The sequence below is a fragment of the Rana temporaria genome, chromosome 4 (genome assembly GCF_905171775.1).
Source record: "Rana temporaria chromosome 4, aRanTem1.1, whole genome shotgun sequence".
Lineage (NCBI taxonomy): Eukaryota > Metazoa > Chordata > Amphibia > Anura > Ranidae > Rana > Rana temporaria.
In genome coordinates, this window is record NC_053492.1 from 52,018,882 (window position 1) to 52,037,741 (window position 18,860).

Genomic DNA, 18,860 nt, shown 5'->3' on the forward strand with positions numbered 1-18,860 from the left:
GAAATTAAATGCAGCCACCACATCTATGGATTGGTAAACTGCAATATATTATTTTTTGTGCTTTTGGGTTTAGATACACTATTACATATACTAAACTAAAGTAAAACTTTTGTTGTTTTTGGTTGTTATGATTTAGTCAGTAAAGTCATATCATAAAGTCATATTTTTTCCACTGAATTCATCTGGTAGGTCTTCTTGAGAATTTTGAGGCTTCCATGAGGGTTCAGGCACATTGGCTTAAAGAAACGCTAAATGTTCCTAATCGCCTGTACAAAAAACGGTCTATATGAGTGTTTTTTCTGCCAAAAGAACTAGTGTTTTTTTTTTCTTTTAAGCCCAGTGTGCATGAACCCTGAAACAGAACCATATGTTTCAAAACTTTTGTGGGCAACCTCTGACCTCATAAGCCACCATATACTTTTATAAGGGCTAGTTTATCCTTCTTTCTCATTGAGTGGTTTAGTTTTTTTTTAGCTTACTGTTAGAGCTGGCCATGCACAGGTAAACTTTTGTTTGAAAATAATAATTTTTAGGACATTTGTTCGATTTTCCTAGTGGGGTCAAATCAAAGTTGGTTTTCAAGCCTAGCAATGAGAAAATCTGAAGATGCAGGATGTCTATTTCTCTCAATGGAAGAATTTTTAACTGTGAATGTGGGAAAATGATATACTTTATATTGTAATGTCCATTCAAATAAATGGGATATCATTCAAGTATCAGGTTTGAATGGAACATTAAGGACTTTTGGGCAAAAGTTGTTGACTCTATGATGGCAAGAAAAAAGCATTCTGATGAACAATTTTTCAATAACATTCCAACAAAAATCATCTGTACGGCCAGCTTAATAGTTTTTTAGGCATAGAAGAAGAGATGGGAGAAGAATTTACAAGCACTATCTATTTCCAAATCATTTATTATACCTAATAACCATGGAGTGGAGTTGCTGATATAAATCCAAGAGAAATGAGAAATGAGAGAGGCTTGAAATGTCAGGTTGGAATGGTCGTACTTTGGAACAGCTCCAGACCACATGAATAAAGTTCCGCTCTGCAGCTTGACGTTAATGGTGTTCGGGACTATCTCTACTTCCAATGTTACTAAACTATAATATGCTGCATAAGTTTATCTATATAGCATAGCTGCATAAGTTTATCTCTAGAGCAGCCATTCTTAACCAGGGTTCCAGGGGAACCCTAGAGTTCCTTTGGATTCCTTCAGCTGTAGCTGAATGACCTTCCATTTGATGGTGGTTGTTACTTAGTTCAAGGCCAACACCACTAGGCAGAGCCCGAAGCATGACACTACTAGTCTTTTTAGCTCTCTTTAAGGGTAGCATTCTTACCACCGCTGTAATGCCGGCCATAGATGGAGCGATTTTTTTTTCCGCAGAAAACAAAATTGCTTGATTCCTTCATCAACACAGATAGTGTTGATGGGGGAATCTCCCCCGTAGAGCTATTGTGTTCTCCCAGTGGGGAGCGTGAAGAGCCATCCCCAGCGGGAGAACACAGTGGTTTCTGCTATCGGCCAAGTTGATCAATTGATCTATAGTGTAGAAAACAAAAAGTTCTGGTGCTACCTGCCCTCTTTGGTGGACTTCTGATCCCAGTCAGCCCTCTCGGCTGCAGTGGCCCAACTTTACTGCCAGTAATATCACACTCTCTCCTGCCATCCATCTCAGACTGCACACTCCCAGTCCACTCCGGCATGCCGCTCCTAGCTCTCCTGAATGTGCCTGCCACTCGCTGACACCTGGTGGATCCCTCCTGAAGACTTGCCTGAAAGTATTTCCCGATGGCCTCTTCTGCTCCTGTTCAGGACACCCCTTGGTTTGTGTGGGGTTCCTGTACAGCTCCAAGTCCCTGGCCCAGGGTCATCCCCCCCAGACTGGGGAGCTTCCTCAAAGGCCCAGATATCCCAACACTCCATCTCCAGTTCTTCCACCCGAACAACTCCTCCCCAGCTGGGCTGACTCTAGGTATTTGAAAAACAAAGGGGAAAGGAGACTCCCAGGGGCTTATGCGCAGCTGAAAAAAATTGTAGACTCTTGAATAAAGTTTTTATAAATGTATTTAATAATATCATTAATTGATATATGATTTTCACATATACATATCTATATCTCACAATGACCATATGCAATTAACCATTTGGCTGCCACATACGGATCCACATGTATATGTGAACATCATATATCAATTGCATAACAGACCTCTTAATGTTATCCCTGTATTTATTGGATCCATTTTTCCTCATCCTTTTATGTACAACAATTTTTGATATTTATTAATAAATACTATTATAAAAACTTTATTCAAGAGTCTACAATTTTTTCGGATGCGCTTAAGCCCCTGGGAGTCTCCTTTCCCCTTTTTTCTAATCGTATTGGGCTAGCAGCAACAGTTTTTACATTAGAAGTCGGGTACCCTACTTTTGTGACTCTAGGTATTTAAGGAGGCCTGCCAATCCAGGTTGGGGATTGGTCGGGGCATCTTAGAACACCCTAGACAACTCCATCTCTCTTTCCCACCTTTCTTCTAGAAGCAGAAGGGAGATAACCGAAAGATTAAACTAGCTGTGAGTCACCAGCCTATTCTAAGCCTAAATTTACCTGCACTCAAAAAAAACTATCTCTAGCACCTACCTGAGCTAGAGGGTGCTATATATATTTAATGGCATATTTAACAGATCACAAGTAAACCCATAAGATACATTAATTGTTAGGGTTTAAATACGTGTCTCTCTGCATTCTGTTATCTGAATTCTGTCTCTTATAATCAATGTCTCTCCTCCTTCCCATAGTACTTCGTCTTTGATTTCCACGTGCCTCCGGATGTGATGTTTGACAAAATTATCAAACTGTCAGTAAGTAACAATGTTTGCCGTTCCCTATCGACATAAAACACTGAGCAGTGTGGTGAGCGATCACTTCAGCCATCAGCACAAACACATTTTACAACCTCAGTTGGCTTCATTCGAGGCTCCAGGGAATATTGATTTTATTTCTCAGTGTTCACCAAGAACACAGAGCGATATTTATGCATCCAATAATGAGTATGGTGGCTTAGTTTGAGAAGAAAAACATGAAAAAAAAGGTTTTATGTCTGTTATTTATCATATCAGTTCACAGATAAAATTTGTATTATTAGTATTATACACGATTTATATAGCGCCAACAGTTTCGAAAAATTCCAGACTAGAGTGAGGCCGCGTACACACGGTCGATCCATCCGATGAGAATGGTCCGACAGGCCGATGGTCTGATGTGCATACACACCATCAGTTCAAAAACCGATCGGGTCAGAACGCGGTGACGTAAAACACACGACGTGCTGAAAAAACAAAGTTCAATGCTTCCAAGCATGTGTCGACTTGATTCTGAGCATGCGTGGGTTTTGAACCGATGCTTTTGTGTACTAACCATCGGTTTTGACCGATGGTCAGCCGTCCATTGGTTCGATTTTAAAGCAAGTTCTCAAATTTTTGTCCGAAGGACAACAGACCGATGGGCCGTACACACGGTCGGTTTGGACCGATGAAACTGGCCGTTCGGACTTCGGGCCGTTTTTCATCGGTTTGGACCGACCGTGTGTACGCGGCCTTAGGTGAAATGACATCAGCATCAGCCCAATTTACCTGTCTGTGATGTCACTTATTTTCCTATATAGTGGCGAAAATTTTCAGTTAAGATAGTACAAGTCGAATAAAATATTCCCTTTGGTCCTGGGAATATTGACTGGCAGTAAGCACCTGCTGAGATTGTGATCCCAACGCTAGCCAAAACGTTTCTATTTGGTTTTGGATAAAGAAAGTTTTCTACAACCTGTGTCCCTATTGGGGAGATTTCCCATCACTTATTGTCAGGCAGAATTAGCTGGCCCCTTAAAGCTCCTTCACACCGGTCTGGTGTGTTGCAGTATTAATTGTGCGATATTTAATATACCGGTAACTTATTCATTTTAAATGGGCTGCCAACGCACAACAATGCAAAGAAAACTTTTTTTTTTATGCAGTGTATCACATCTGGTTCCCCTCTGTGTGGTTTGTTACGCTACAATGCACATGTGTTGGGGTATGTATCAAAGGCGTGTTGAAGTTGCATTATCTCAACACATAAGTATTAGGCCAACCTTAAAGCTGCAACTCCCTTTTGTTTATTGGTAAACGGAGAGTGAAAAAATAAAGTAAAAACTTGGTTTGTGAACAATATTTGTTATAACTTACTGTATATGGGGCTTTGTGCTTTCCCATAGGTCATCCACTCCAAGAATCTCCTGCGCAGTGGCACATTGGTCGGATCCTTCAAGCTGGATGTGGGGACGGTCTATACACAACCTGGTACGTCTTTGTAGGCTGGTGCCTAATTATATTTAAATTAAACTTTTTAAATCCATGTTTAACTTTCATCTCTTGCATCGTCATTCTAGAACACCAATTCTATCACAAATGGGCCATTCTTTCTGACCCTGATGACATCACAGCGGGGGTTAAAGGTTACCTGAAATGTGACGTTGCCGTCGTTGGAAAAGGGGACAATATAAAGACACCTCACAAAGCTAACGAGACTGATGATGATGACATTGAAGGGTGAGTGTCTCAGCCCTTGTACTTGGCTGCATCCCTCTATTTTCCCTATTTTGCTGGCTTAATTTTTCATTTGAGGTTTCTGTGTGGCACTATGGGACTTCTGCAACACATTTCATGGTGTCAGCTGTTTTAGGCTAAATAAGCCATGAAAGGAACCTTCTTAACTTTTTAAAAATGGAATTCAGGCCCAATAGGGGCACCACAGGGTTGGATAATGAGATAGCTTTGGAGTTGAAACTGTTAAATCAGGTTAGAGAGTATCCAAACAAGACCATTCGGATGAGATAGTAGATCCAAATAGGTGAATTTTATTTCACTTCAGTTGAGAAATACAACACAGTTCTCGACTACTATAAGCGAGTAAAGTGAAAGTGTTTCTGAGGATACATCTACAGGCTACACAATTTTCTACTTATGAATATACATAAGGTCTAGGTTTGTTTTAGGCTGTAATCTAGGTGTGACCGTATGGTTAGTCCAAATCAGCATTCATGTCTTCTTCGCAGCAAGGGAACAGTTAAATGGGTGTATACATTATGTGACCGACAGAAACTGAAAGAAACACGGACGCCTTCATGACATTTCTGGATCAAACTAGTTACATAAGACAGTCCATTCTCAGAGCAAAAAGGGAGTAAACTGTTGCTTCTTATCTGGCGGTGAAGGTTATCATAGACTGAAAACTCTGGGCCATATCCACAAACGAATTACGCCGGCGTATCTATTGATACGCCGCGTAATTTCAAAGTTCCAGCGTCGTATCTTTGTTTTGTATCCACAAAACAAGATATGACTGAATGAGGGATCGATCCGACAGGCGTACGTCTTAGTACGCCGTCGGATCGTAGGTGCATATTTACGCTGGCCGCTAGGTGGCGTTTCCGTCGAATTCCGCGTTGAGTATGCAAATTAGCTAGATACGGCGATCCACGAACGTACGTCTGGCCGGCGCATTTTTTTACGTCGTTTACGTTCGGCTTTTTCCGGCGTGTAGTTACCCCTGCTATATGAGGCATATCCTATGTTAAGTATGGCCGTCGTTCCCGCGTCAAATTTTGAAAATGTTATGTAGTTTGCGTAAGTCCTTCGCGAATAGGGATTTGCGTAGAATGACGTCACCGTCGTAAACATTGGCTTGTTCCGGTTTAATTTCGAGCATGCGCATTGGGATACCCCCACAGACGGCACATGCGCAGTTGAAAAAAAACGTCATTTACATCGGGTCAAGACGTATTTACATAAAACACGCCCCCATCACATCCATTTGAATTGCACGCCCTTACGCCGCCAAATTTACACTAGGCCGCCATAACTTATGGCGCGCATTCTTTGAGGATACAAAAAAAAATGTAAGTTAGGGCGGCGTAGTGTATTAGAGATACGCTACGCCCGACGAAAATATGCGCCAGGGTATGTGGATCTGGCCCTTTGTGTCTAAAAAGAGAAAAACAAGTGCATTACAAATTCTTAAAGTGATAGTCTCTCTCTCTCTCTGTGTGTATATATATATATATATATATATATATATATATATATATATATATATATATATATATATATATATACAGTGGAACCTCGGATTTAGAGTATAATCCATTCCAGGAGAATGCTCGTAATCCAAAGTACTCGTATATCAATGCGAGTTTCCCCATTAAAGTCTATAGAAACGAAAATAATTTGTTCTGCATTGACTTCAATGGCATGCAATACTGCATGCAGCCAGAGCTGGGGGAGCACCGGAGTGCCTCGGAAATGGCCGAAAAGTTCAAGAAGAACACTCGGCTGACCTCGGCAAACCTCGGAAAGACTCAGTTCCCGAGGTTTGCCAAGGTCAGCCGAGCTGTCCTCGGGCCTTTCTGTGCATTTCTGAATGGCTCCACTCGGCTCTGGCGCCACCTCAGGCCAAACGTGGTACTGCACACCGCTTTGGCCTGCATCCTGCTTGTTTTGCGAGATAACACTCGCAAACCGAGTTACGATTTAAAAAAATACAATGCTCGTATTGCGAAGCACTCGTTAACCACTTGCTTGCAAGCCGAGGTTCTACTGTGTGTATATATATATATATATATATATATATATACATATCTCAACATTATCAGACCCCTATAACTCAACTCAGGACTTATCTTTGAGGTTGGAAAAGGCAAGCCGCTGCTAACAAAGTTGACTTGTGACCCTCTAAAACTATTTAAAGAGGAAATCCAGGTATGGACATTTTAACACGATTACATTGGTCAAGCTTGGACCAATGTAACTATGCATATACCATACCTGTAGGATCCCTCTATACCACAGGTGTCAAACACAAGGCCCATTGGTCGTTTCCGGCCCTCCAGGCCATTTCATGTGGCCCTCGCACCTCATCTGCATAGATCTCCAGCCCTCCTCTGGTCCTCCTCCAGACCCTTCATTTCTGCTTTCAAGCAATGCAGCCAGCTTCTTCCCAGCAGCAGCATAAGGTAAGGGGGGTGCACTGTGATGTAAGGGAGGGTGGGGGACCCAACTTCTGATGGTGGGGTGGCTCTTGACATCCAATGTAAGGGGAGGGAATGTGCTGGACCATACCTCCCAACTGTCCCTGATTTCGAGGGACTGTCCCTGATTTGGAGCAATGTTCCTCTGTCCCTCATTCTCCTCATTTGTCCCTCATTTTGGTCTGATCTATATAGATGTATATAAAATGCACTTTTTATCTATCAAAAAGTGTTTCCCAGCACTAAACTTTCATCTGATTTCTAAATTGCTGCATTTGTAAATTCCAAAAGACAATATAAAGAAATAGTAGTGGTAAAAAAAGCACTTGTGGGTTTAACCAATCTTATTTTTTTGTACAATTCTCCTTTAAGGGGGCGTGGCAAGGGGTGTGTCCTATGCCTGCATGCTTTTGCTGATAGGTGTCCCTCATTCCCATCTCAGAAAGTTGGGAGGTATGTGCTGGACATCTAATCTTACAAATAAAACCGTCCCTTTTGAGGGCAATAAATGCTGATGCGGCCCACGATAAAATTGAGTTTGACACCCTTGGTCTATACAAAACGGAAAAAAAAAGTTTTGCCTTTAGTTCTACTTTAACCTGCTTAGCGGTATCCCCGAGCGTGACTCAGGGTTGTTTTTCTATGCCAAGATCGGTATCCCCGAGTCAAGCTCGGGGTAGATGTGCAGAGCGTGCAGCGGTGCGGCTTACCTGCTCGCTGAATCCTCAGACAAGTTACTCACCTTGTCCCTGGATCCTGCGATGCATCCCCGCTGTGTGAGCAAGCGGGACCTCGCTCGATTCACAGTGTCCCCGTGTGCCGCCGATCTCCTTTCCCTGCGACATTACGACGCACGGGGGCGAAGAACGGCGCCAAATTCAAAAAAGTAAACAAACATATTACATACAGTATACTGTAATCTTATAGATTACAGTACTATATGTAAAAAATACACACCCCCCTTGTCCCTAGTGGTCTGCCCAGTGCCCTACATGTACTTTTATATAATAAAAACTGTTCTTTCTGCCTGAAAACTGTAGATTGTCCATAGCAACCAAAAGTATCCCTTTATGTCAAAAATGGTTTTAGAGCCGCTAGAAAACAGCGATAATAAATTATAATCACTTGCAGAATTGTGCGATAAGGATTTGTGGGGAAATTCATCATAAAAAAATAAAAGTAATGACAGCGACAATTCTGCGACTGAGCAAATTTCAGTGATTTTGAGTTGATTACATTATTGAATAATTTTTATTATAATTATATTATTATTTGTTATAATTATTTATAATTATTTATTATATTATAATTTATAATTTTGTTTTTAAAACAAATTCATACCCGGGATGCCTACTAGACTCTTGTTTGGTCAGATTTAAATGAGTTATTCCTAAGAATTGCAGGCCTACAGTATAAAACGCCAAATTTCCTTGCAAAATAATTGTACCGCTTTTGGTACGTAATTCCAGACAGAATCATACCGCCAGGGAGGTTGACTACTTTCCCTTATACTGGCTTTTTAAAATAATAATTGCAATAATTAGAGGTTGCATGAGAAGATTAAGGCAATAAAAGACTTGATAGGTAAAAATATTTTTCCAGAGGTCTATAGGTCAGACCAAAATAGAAGGAGAATTGGGGAGGAAAGAGGGACGGAGGGGTTTGGCAGAAGAACAGTCCCTTTCAATGAGGGACAGTAGGGAGCTATGCCTAAAGGTTAATTAGGAAGCTGGAATGAGAGTACGGCTTCCTTTACATCCATCTAATGTCTTATCTGTCATTATCTTGTGTTATAGACGTAGTCTCCCTCCTTCAGCTGTAAGTCACATGCACTACATGAAATGAGGCCACTGCATGGCATACCTCATTAAATCCGGCGTATCTGTCACTTCATTATCACCAGCCCCCAGCCCTCATTAAGTCCATCGCTTACCGCACAGAAATGTTAAACTGATTGAATTACCCGATCGTTTTGTTTAATGTCAATGTTTCATTACAGTCACCTCACTAACATAAAAAGATAAAAGTGTAGCTGAAAGGGGAAACCTTGTTTTTTCTGCAGGCCAATGCAACCGCTTCACTTAGAGGAAGTAGAAATCCCAGGTTTAATTTCACCTGAAATAGTTTATTTCCTATAAGAACACCCTTTAGGCCTGGTTTATCCTGCTTTATATAACATTTGAAATGGAATTGTATGATCCCATCCCATGCTTCCAATAGAAGAGTCGTTAGGTATGTAGAAGATGTAAATCCTGCCCTCCTTACGCTTCTCAATCCTCTTCATCTTTATGTAACACGAAGAGGGGGACCCGATGTGCTGATCAGAAAGGCTTCAAAGCCATCTTGTACATCGGGGAGCCCCCTCAGCTCTCACCGTCTCACGGGATTCTGCCAGAGGACAAAATGACAGCTTTGAATTCTGGATGGAGTAAACAGCTAAGCTTCGTGTAGACTGTGACAGACATGGAGTTAAGAGGATATGCTAGAATAAATACTGGTTAAAGCATTATAATACAAATAAAACAATCACTGTAATCTAAATGCAAAATCAAACATGTAAAAAAAAAAATCTTAGATGTAGTGGCTGCATTTCTTTTTTTAGGCTTTTTTTTCTTTTGTTTTTCTCTGGCGATCTGACCAGTCACACATTTTCTGTCCTAGGGTCAGTGGTGTATTTAGGTTTTGTGCTGCCCTAGGCCTGTCTAAACTTGTGCACCCGCTAATTTAAATATGACCCACCCTTTCTGTCAAGGCCACGCCCCTAGCTTTTTAAAACCCGGCCTAAAATTTTCGAGTGGGAACACTAGTTCTGAGGGCCTGGGGGGGCAATGAATTCCCCTAATTTGCATAGATTTCCTCTTACTTCCTGTTTGGCTATGGGGCAGGAAGTGAAGGGAAATCTCTGCAATGGGACAGGGATGGTAATAAATAAACTGACAGGGGCTATAACCCTCCCTCCCTCACTCTATCCAAAATGAAAACACAAAGTGTTGCCTATAGTTCTACTTTAAGCACACATTTCTGATAATTTTATGGTGAGGACTAAGAAGATATAACCATGCCAACGGTTCCCCAGAAAACATATAGCACGGTGAGAAGGTTTGTGGTCCAGAATGATAGGACAGTCAAAATTAGAAGCAGCGCCCCCCCCCCCTACAGTTGAAGAATGCCGACCGCCTGCATACCGGAAGCATTGCGTTCGCTTTATGGGGGCGGTAGACTAATTTGCCTCTCAGCCCAGTCCGCCCCATAAGGCTGGCGCTACACTAACAGTGTATCGCAAACCAGTGGGGGCTTTTCCCATTACTGCTAAGCCCTAATTAGGGAATCGTTCCGTCTGATGATTGGTTGTAGATGCCAACAGGGGCTTGTTCTTACTCCAAACTGCCAACACATCAAGGGAAAACAGCACATCATAATGTATGATGGTAGCATTTTATTCCAGGACACAATTAAAAGGATCCACATCTGGGACCTCCTCACTGATGCATACCACCCAACAGTGGGCTTAATCATAGAGATACAACATTGGGACATCTTCACCAATATGTTTCAACTTACAATGGGCTTAGGCATAGAGATACTTTACTAGGACCTCCTCCACTGACATGTTTACCCAACAGCGGGCTTAACTGCAGAGATTCAACACAGGGACCTCCTCCACTTACATGTTTCACCCAACACTGGGCTTAATCATGAAGATACAGCACTGGGACCTCCTTGGCTGACATGTTTCACCCAACATCAGACTTATTCATAAAAATACAACACTGGAACCCCTTCCATTGACATGTTTCGACCAAAAGCAGGCTTAATTGTAGCAAATCAACACAGGGACCTCCTCCACTGGCATGTTTCACCCAACAATGGGCTTAATCATAGAGATACAGCACTGGGACCTTCTCCATTAACACATTTTACCCAACATCAGACTTAATCATAGAGGTAGAACACTGGGATCTCCTCCACTGACACATTTCACCCAACATCAAACTTAATCATAGAGATACAACACTGAGATCTCCTCCACTGATATGTGTCACCCAACAAAATTGATATGTTTTAACCAACGATAGACTTAATCATAGGGGTACAACACTGGGACCTCCTCCCCTGACTTGTTTCACCCAACACATGGCCTAATTACTTTAGTGATACAATACTGAGACCTCCTCCACTGACACATTTCACGCAACACCTGGCTTAATTGTAGAGATACGACAATGGGACCTCCTCCACTGACATGTTTCACCCAACCCCTAGGCTTAATAATAAAGATACAACACTGGGACCTCCTCCATTGGCACATTTCACCACTGGGCTTAATCGTAGAGATGCAACACTGAGACTGCTCCCACTGATTCAGGGCTAGTTTGATATTTTTATTATTTTCACTGTGACAAGCTATTGAAGCTAATTGATGTTTTAGTGTCCCAGTGGTTTTCATAGAAGAGGTTTTGTAGATGTGAAGAGACAACAAAACGTATGTGGGGAGATATTGGAAAGTACATATACAGCACTTATACAGATCATACATTCCATCAGACTGACAACTGACAAGAAAATGGTTCTAGTAGGCGTTCTCAAAGAAATCATCCCAGAAACAATATTGCAGATGCTTCCCATATGCTGTTACATTGTTTTAGGATTACAGTATATCTAAAATGACCTCCAACGTTTAGCACATTTCCTTACATAATTTTCTATATACATTTCTTCACATTTTACATGAAATGGACAGGATATAACATTAATAAATGTTCTTTAGACTTCCCTGAATGCACAGCTCCTTTCCTGCAACTGCTGTGAGCTGTTCTTTTCAGCAGTACCAGATGTATCCAGGTTAGGGGATCCAGCAGCCATTGCTGGACACTGAATAGGTAGATTCAGAAAAAGTTAGGCTGGCTTATCAGTAGATAAGCCGACCTAACTCAGAATCTACGCCGACTTATGTTTAAGTGTATTCTCAAACAGAGATACGCTTAAACATATCTAAGATGCGCCGTCCTATCTTAGGTTGCCATATTGAGGCTGGCCGCTAGGTGGCGCTTCCATTGCGGGCGGCGTAGAATATGTAAATTAGTAGATACGCCGATTCACGAACGTGCGCCCGGCCGCCGCAGTACATTTACGCCGTTTCCGTAAGGCAACATCAGGCCTAAAGTTATTCTATCTAATAGATGGAATAGTAATGTTAAAGTATGGCCGCCGTTCCCGCTTCGAAATTCGAAATGTTTACGTTGTTTGCGTAAGTCGTCTGTGAATAGGGATTTACGTCGTTTACGTCCACGTCAAAATCAATAGGCCCGTGCGGCGTACTTAGCCGCAATGCACACTGGGAAATGTAGGCGCCCGGTGCATGCGCAGTTTAAAAAAAACTTCAAAAACTTAAGGTCAAGCCCCATTAACATAAAACACGCCCCCCTTAGACACATTTGAATTAGGCGCCCTTACGCCCGCCCGCTTTAGGCTACGCCTAAACACGCTAAGCTAAGCCTCTGCAACTTTGCACCATTCTATGTGAATCTACCTATGAAGAGTTCATAGGCGTGCGCACAGGGTGTGCCAGTTGTGCCTGGGCACACCCTAATCGCACCGTGTGGTGCATATTCCCCCCTGATATTTCACCAAATAAAAAAATTTAAAACTTAAATCTTAAAAAAGAATAAAAAACAAAACTACTGACACTGTCCACTGCCCTACTGACACCATTAGTACATATACACACACATATGTGTTTGAGCTTTGGGGTGCACACCCTAATGCAAAAGGCTGCACACACCTATGGAAGAGTTATTAAATATTCTAATTACCACAATAAAAAAAAAAAAGAAGTCAAAAGGGCGAAGTGCTGTCATGAAAGCAGAAAGGAGATAAATATATAAAAAGGATTTAAAGCGTAAAAAAAAAAGATTGTCCCCTGCTAGCACTCTGTTTGGAATCAGTGGTGTTTCTGCAGAGATCTGAGTCAGAGCTAGAGCTCCCCAATCAGCAAAGCTCATGCTTCCTACTAATTGGCAAGACACTGGTGTCACAGAACATTATAGATTTTATAAAGATTTTATATAGAGAAAATACTACTGAAGCCGTCTGCTTTGTGGTGCTGCAAAATTCCAGTCTATGAGTCATCTGACTTATTAAAATCAATGCATTCCTTGTACGATTTGATGTCAACATAAAGTGCTGACATCTGGAACAGAGCCTTGGAGCTGCTGATGTAAATTTCCCACCTTCACCATTGTGTAGGTCTTCATTAAAATGATTAACACTTTTTTTCTCCAGAAACCTGCTGCTTCCAGATGGGGTACCTCCAGAGCGCCAGTGGGCTCGCTTCTACGTTAAGATCTACCGCGCTGAGGGTCTACCCAGGATGAACACTAGTATCATGGCCAACGTTAAAAAGGCACTTATCGGGGAAAACAAGGACTTGGTGGATCCCTATGTCCAAATCACATTTGCCGGGCAAAAGGTAATTGATATGAAAATACGTAAAGTGTGGGAAATGAAAAAAAAATAAAACATACATATTCAGCTACCTATCTGTCCCCCACCGCCTCTAAGACAGAGAATTGAGCAATCAAACACAGCTGATCGCTCAGCTCTCAGTTTGCAGAGAGCTGGTGGATGTCAGTCTCTACTCTGCCCCCCAATCCAGTGCTCACTGGAGCAACAGCTATGGAGAGTGTGGAAGCAGGTGGCACAGGCTCTCAGCAGCACACTGAGAGGCTGGTCCAGACATTTGGGTGCATCAAGATTCTTCCAGAGTCTCAAACTGGCTCTGTGACTTCAGCTGACAGAAGGTTTTAGCCTGTTCTCCACTGAATCTGGGTCACAGAAATGCAGAAAGAATTTAACTTCTTTGACCCAGTAGAAAAGTATGGCCAAAAAAAGCATTGGCCATTCTTCCCTTTTAAAGGGCCAGTCCAAGAAGACTGATATGTCATCATTTGGTAGATGCTGAAGAGTTAAACCCTCTGATAGTTCCTTTCTCTTGTGAACTTTTCTTTGAGATCTCAGGTCTGTACACCTCCATTATGAAGGGCTCCATCCATCCTTGCTCTGAGTTTCTGGCTTTGTACACTTCATGTGCCCACTTTGAGGGGCTCCCACAATCCCTGCTTTCAAATTTGGAGGGTGTATAACAATAAGGGGGCGCTAATTAGCACCCCCTTATTATTCACCCTCCATTATTGTTTTTACTTTGAAGGGAGAAGCTTTAACACTAATTATAGTTTTTTTCACCATAGCATGGAGTACTTATACCTATTCTGCTTCCAAATGTGTTTAGTTTCGGATTCAATAGCTAAGTTAATCACTTTGTTTCATCATAATCGTTATGTTAATATGATTCATTTTCGGAATTCGTTTTGTATATTTTTATATCCGTTGTTTCGAATTGATTCGTATTTTCGCAGAGGCAGGGCTTTGCTTCCTTATGTGAAATCCTCCAGCAAGGAGAACAGTGAACAGCACATTAGTGACATTGCCAAATCTCATGCTATATCTACTGAGGTTGACAGTTGGAAGCAGCAGTGCCTTAGATGATCTCACACTGCAGATCTAAAGCTAGGAGTGCCTTGATACACTCAGGGCTAGTTTATACTTGCTTCAAAACAAGGCTTCGGACAGGCTTTGTTAAAGCTCTCTGAATACCCCTTCCATACCCCTTCCATTTTGTACATAAAGCTCTCTGAATGCCAGTCAAAGCTCCTGTCACTAAATAAAATGGTTAGCTTACAGTCCTGTTAACACAGGTGCTTCGATGAGGCTTCGATGATGCTTTGATGATGCTTTGGTTGGACAGATACCTACATAAGCTATTTAGGGACTTAAATGTCGAAAAATGTAAATAAATTGTTTAAACTTAATTATGTACCATTGATGAGACGGATTAAATTAGATTTATTGAGATGGGATAAAGAAATCTTTACATGGTTCGGGTGGACAAATATCATAAAGATGAATGTACTACCGAGACTTCTGTACTTAATAGAGACCCCTGCCAATAAAAATCCCCCCAAGTTTTTTTAAGAGATCTTAGGTCAAGGTTTCTGAAATTCACGTGGGTAAGAGTACGAAGATCTATTCTGTCACTACCTAAAGGAGAGGGAGGGATTGGGTTTCCGGACCCGGTAAAATATCAGAAAGCGTCTCACTTAGAGTAGTGGAGTGGTGTGGGCTCAATAAGAAACCTTGGATAAGGATGGAACAGGCGATGGTGGATATACCTCTGGAAAGGCCTTGTTTGGACTCCGGAAGCGGAAATATCACCGAAAATAAAGAAACATCCGACGATAGGCACTACTATACGAATAACTAAAAAGATTTAAAAAAAAACGACTATGTCAAAATACCGAGCCCGATGACCCCGATTTTGGGTACCATGGCATTTTAGCCAGGGCTGACAGATCGAAAATGTGTTGCTTTGCGACAAAGGGGCATCAGTAGGATTGTGCATTTCTCAAGAGATAACAGACTAATGACAAAAAGAGAGGTAGCACCAGAACTAGATTTTCTCAGAATTATGCAATTAGAAGTGTTTATTCGAACAAAGGCAAATACATATACAGAAGTAAGAATACTGTCAAGATTTGAGCAGATATGCCTGAAAGGGAACCCTCTGAGACACTCGTTATCATATTTTTATGCAACACTAATTAATTTAGAAAAAACACAAGAACTTACATTCCTTCAAGCATGGGAGAGGGACCTGGGGATGATATTCTCCCAAGAGCAGAGAGACAGGATTCTGGTATTTAACCATAAGGCCTCAGTAGCGAGCAGATACCAAGAGGAAGGGTATAAAATTCTAACTAGATGGTACAGAACACCATCAGTATTACATATATATATATAGCAAATCTTCAGCATAACAAATCTTCTTGAGTCCAGGCCTACTTTAAGACAATATGGATACCAGCGAGCTAAAAGACTAAGGGCCAGATTCTCAAAGAAGCGCCTATCTTTAGGCGGGCGTAGCGTATCTCAGATACGCCGCCGTAACTTAGACCGGCAGGTCCCGTATTCAGAAAGAACTTGCGCCCTAAGTTACGGCGGCGCAGTGTAAATGGGCCGGCGTAAGCCCGCCTAATTCAAACTAGGCTGGTAGGGGGCGTGTTGTATGTAAATGATTCGTGACCCCACGTAAATGACGCGCTTAACGAACGGCGCATGCGCGTGCATGCTCAGTATCACGTCGAACTTTCAAAGAAAATTACGCCCCCTTAATTCTTAGTCGACGTGAACGTAACCTACGCCCAGCCTCATTCACGGACGACTTACGCAAACGACGTAAAATACGACGCTGTTCGGGCGTTTCCGACGTCCATACCTAACATGACTTACCCCTGCTTTATGAGGGGTAACTTTACGCCGGTCAGACGCCTTATGTAAACGACGTATCTTGATACGCCGGGCGCACGTACGTTCGTGAATCGGCGTATCTAGCTCATTTGCATATTCAACACGGAAATATACGGAAGCGCCCCTAGTGGCCAGCGTAAATATTCACCCCAAGATACGACGGCATAGGAGACTTACGCCGCTCGTATCTAGGCAAAATTCATGCGTAACTGATTCTAAGAATCAGGCGCATAGATACGACGGCGCACAATCAGACTTACGGCGGCGTACGTGGAGTTACGCCGTCGTAAGTCCTTTGTGAATATGGGCCTAAGTTAGCCTGCCATCCAGCTGGGCAAAGTGAATGCCAAGATCTAGGCACTCAGGATTGAAGCTGCTCCTCTAAGTAATTGTATCTGAAAAATGCCGGCGTTTGACTGCAGTACACCTGTACAAATAACAGCTCAACATAACAACCTCAAACTTCTCGCTTGTTAAAGTTTTCGAGGAATGCGTACAATTCTCAGAATGTATCTCCTCTATTTCGCAGTTATCATCCCTTAATGTCAGAGAACAGGAAGACTAAGACAGACTGAAAGCTTTAATAACCCCCAGATCCTGACAGAAGCAATTATTTTATATCCCTATGGCTCAGCGCTGGCAGTTAAGGGCAGGAAACAGCGCAAATTTAATAATGTCACAACCTACCACCAGTTTTTAATTCAACTAATAAAGCATATTTCACTGGAACAAGCCTACTCCTCAAGTCTTTACCATAAATTAACTCCGGCACAAGAAGCGTTTTAGCAATTCATGAAACGGCTCCGTATTCCTGGGAGGATTTAATGATTATATTTTACGCTGTCAGCGAGCCGAAACTACCTAGAGTTAAATTTGTCCAAGTTTAAAAGCTGGCATCAATTATGGAGGACTGGAGCAAGACCGGAGGTGGGGTTATAGGGCAGGATTGCCATCTGGTGGCCTAATAGTAGTATAGCACATTAACATCTTCATATACACTACTTATTTCCAAAATACATTGGACCCAATAAACTATGAGCCCTGTGAGATTAAGGCTTTGTGCACATGGGAGAATTAAAATACTTTTACACTGGATCTTTCTACTAGTGGCTCGCAGAAAAATCCATTTGTATAATTTGCTTATTTCTGTGCATAATTATGAGTGTTTATAGGCGTTTAGAAGTGTATGCCATACCCATTCTGTTAGCTATAATATTCATTTACCCTGGCCACTGAAGTTAATTTATATGCCTACATACATGCGTTTATGCACATATGTGTGTAAATTATGCCAGTATGCCCCTCTCTGAATGCAGCTTTGGGGGAATTTTATGCCCCCCCCCCCCCCCCCGGAATGCTGCTCTGAGATACGAACCTAAACGCCACAATGTGCATGGACACATTAGCTAAAATAGTACTGTGTTCAGAGGCATACAAATGTAATAAAATGCCTTTAAGGCTTTGTTCACACTAGCGGCAAGAACTGCCGCTCCTCTGAAAGGTGATCAATGCTCAAATCACTTTTCAGAGGCATTTGACAGGCGATGAGGGGGCAATGGGATTGATTTACTAAAACTGGAGAGTGCAAAATCTAGTGCAGATGTGCACAGAAACCAATCAGTTTCTTTTTTTTTTTTTTCTGTCAAAGCCTAATTGAACAAGCTGAAGTTAGAAGCTGATTGGCTACAATGCACCAGATTTTTCACTCTCCAAATATGTCGCCTCCTCGCTGCCCGTTTTTATCTCCTAATGCCGCGTACACACGATCGGTCAAACCAATGAGAACGGTCTGATGGACCGTCTTCATCAGACCAAACCGATCGTGTGTGGGAGCCATCGGTTATTTATCCATCGGTTAAAAAATGTGAAACTTGTTTTAAAAATCCACGCATGCTCAGACTAAATTAGGGGACGGGAGCGCTCGTTCTGGTAAAAAAAGCGTTCGTTATAGAGATAGCACATTCATCACGCTGTAACAGACAGAAAAGCGCGAATCGGCTCTAACCAAACTTTTACTAACACGCGGTAACACGGAATCAGCAAAAGCAGCCCCAAGGGTGGAGCCATTGGATTTGAACTTCCCCTTTATAGTGCCGTCGTACGTGGTTTACGTTACTGCGTTCTGACACGATCATTTTTTTAACCAATGGTGTGTAGGCACGACTGACCATCAGTCAGCTTCATCCGTTAACTGATGGAAAAATCCATCAGACCGTTCTCATCGGATTGACCGATCGTGTGTACGCGGCATCAGACTCCGTTCATACCTGAGGGTTTTCATAAACATGAACAGAATCTCACATTTTTGCTTGTGTTTACGAAATGCATAAAAAACATGTGTCCCATTTGTGCTGCCATCTATTGTTTATGGCACCCCAAACACGACAAGCAGACAGAAAAGGCAGAAAAGGCCGTTTAAAGACAGACAGGCTC

The 18,860-nt window shown here is 42.1% G+C and overlaps 1 protein-coding gene across 12 annotated transcripts in view; it reads left to right on the forward strand.

The window, feature by feature from the left end:
- OTOF (otoferlin) overlaps nt 1–18,860 on the forward strand; it is a 465,027-nt gene that overhangs the window by 329,387 nt on the left and 116,780 nt on the right. For all 12 annotated transcript variants that reach the window (XM_040348386.1, XM_040348390.1, XM_040348393.1 and 9 more), the window contains exons 10-13: nt 2,803–2,865; nt 4,254–4,338; nt 4,428–4,587; nt 13,347–13,533. In XM_040348386.1, the coding sequence (XP_040204320.1) occupies nt 2,803–2,865; nt 4,254–4,338; nt 4,428–4,587; nt 13,347–13,533 (495 nt within the window). The remainder of the gene's footprint in view (nt 1–2,802; nt 2,866–4,253; nt 4,339–4,427; nt 4,588–13,346; nt 13,534–18,860) is intronic.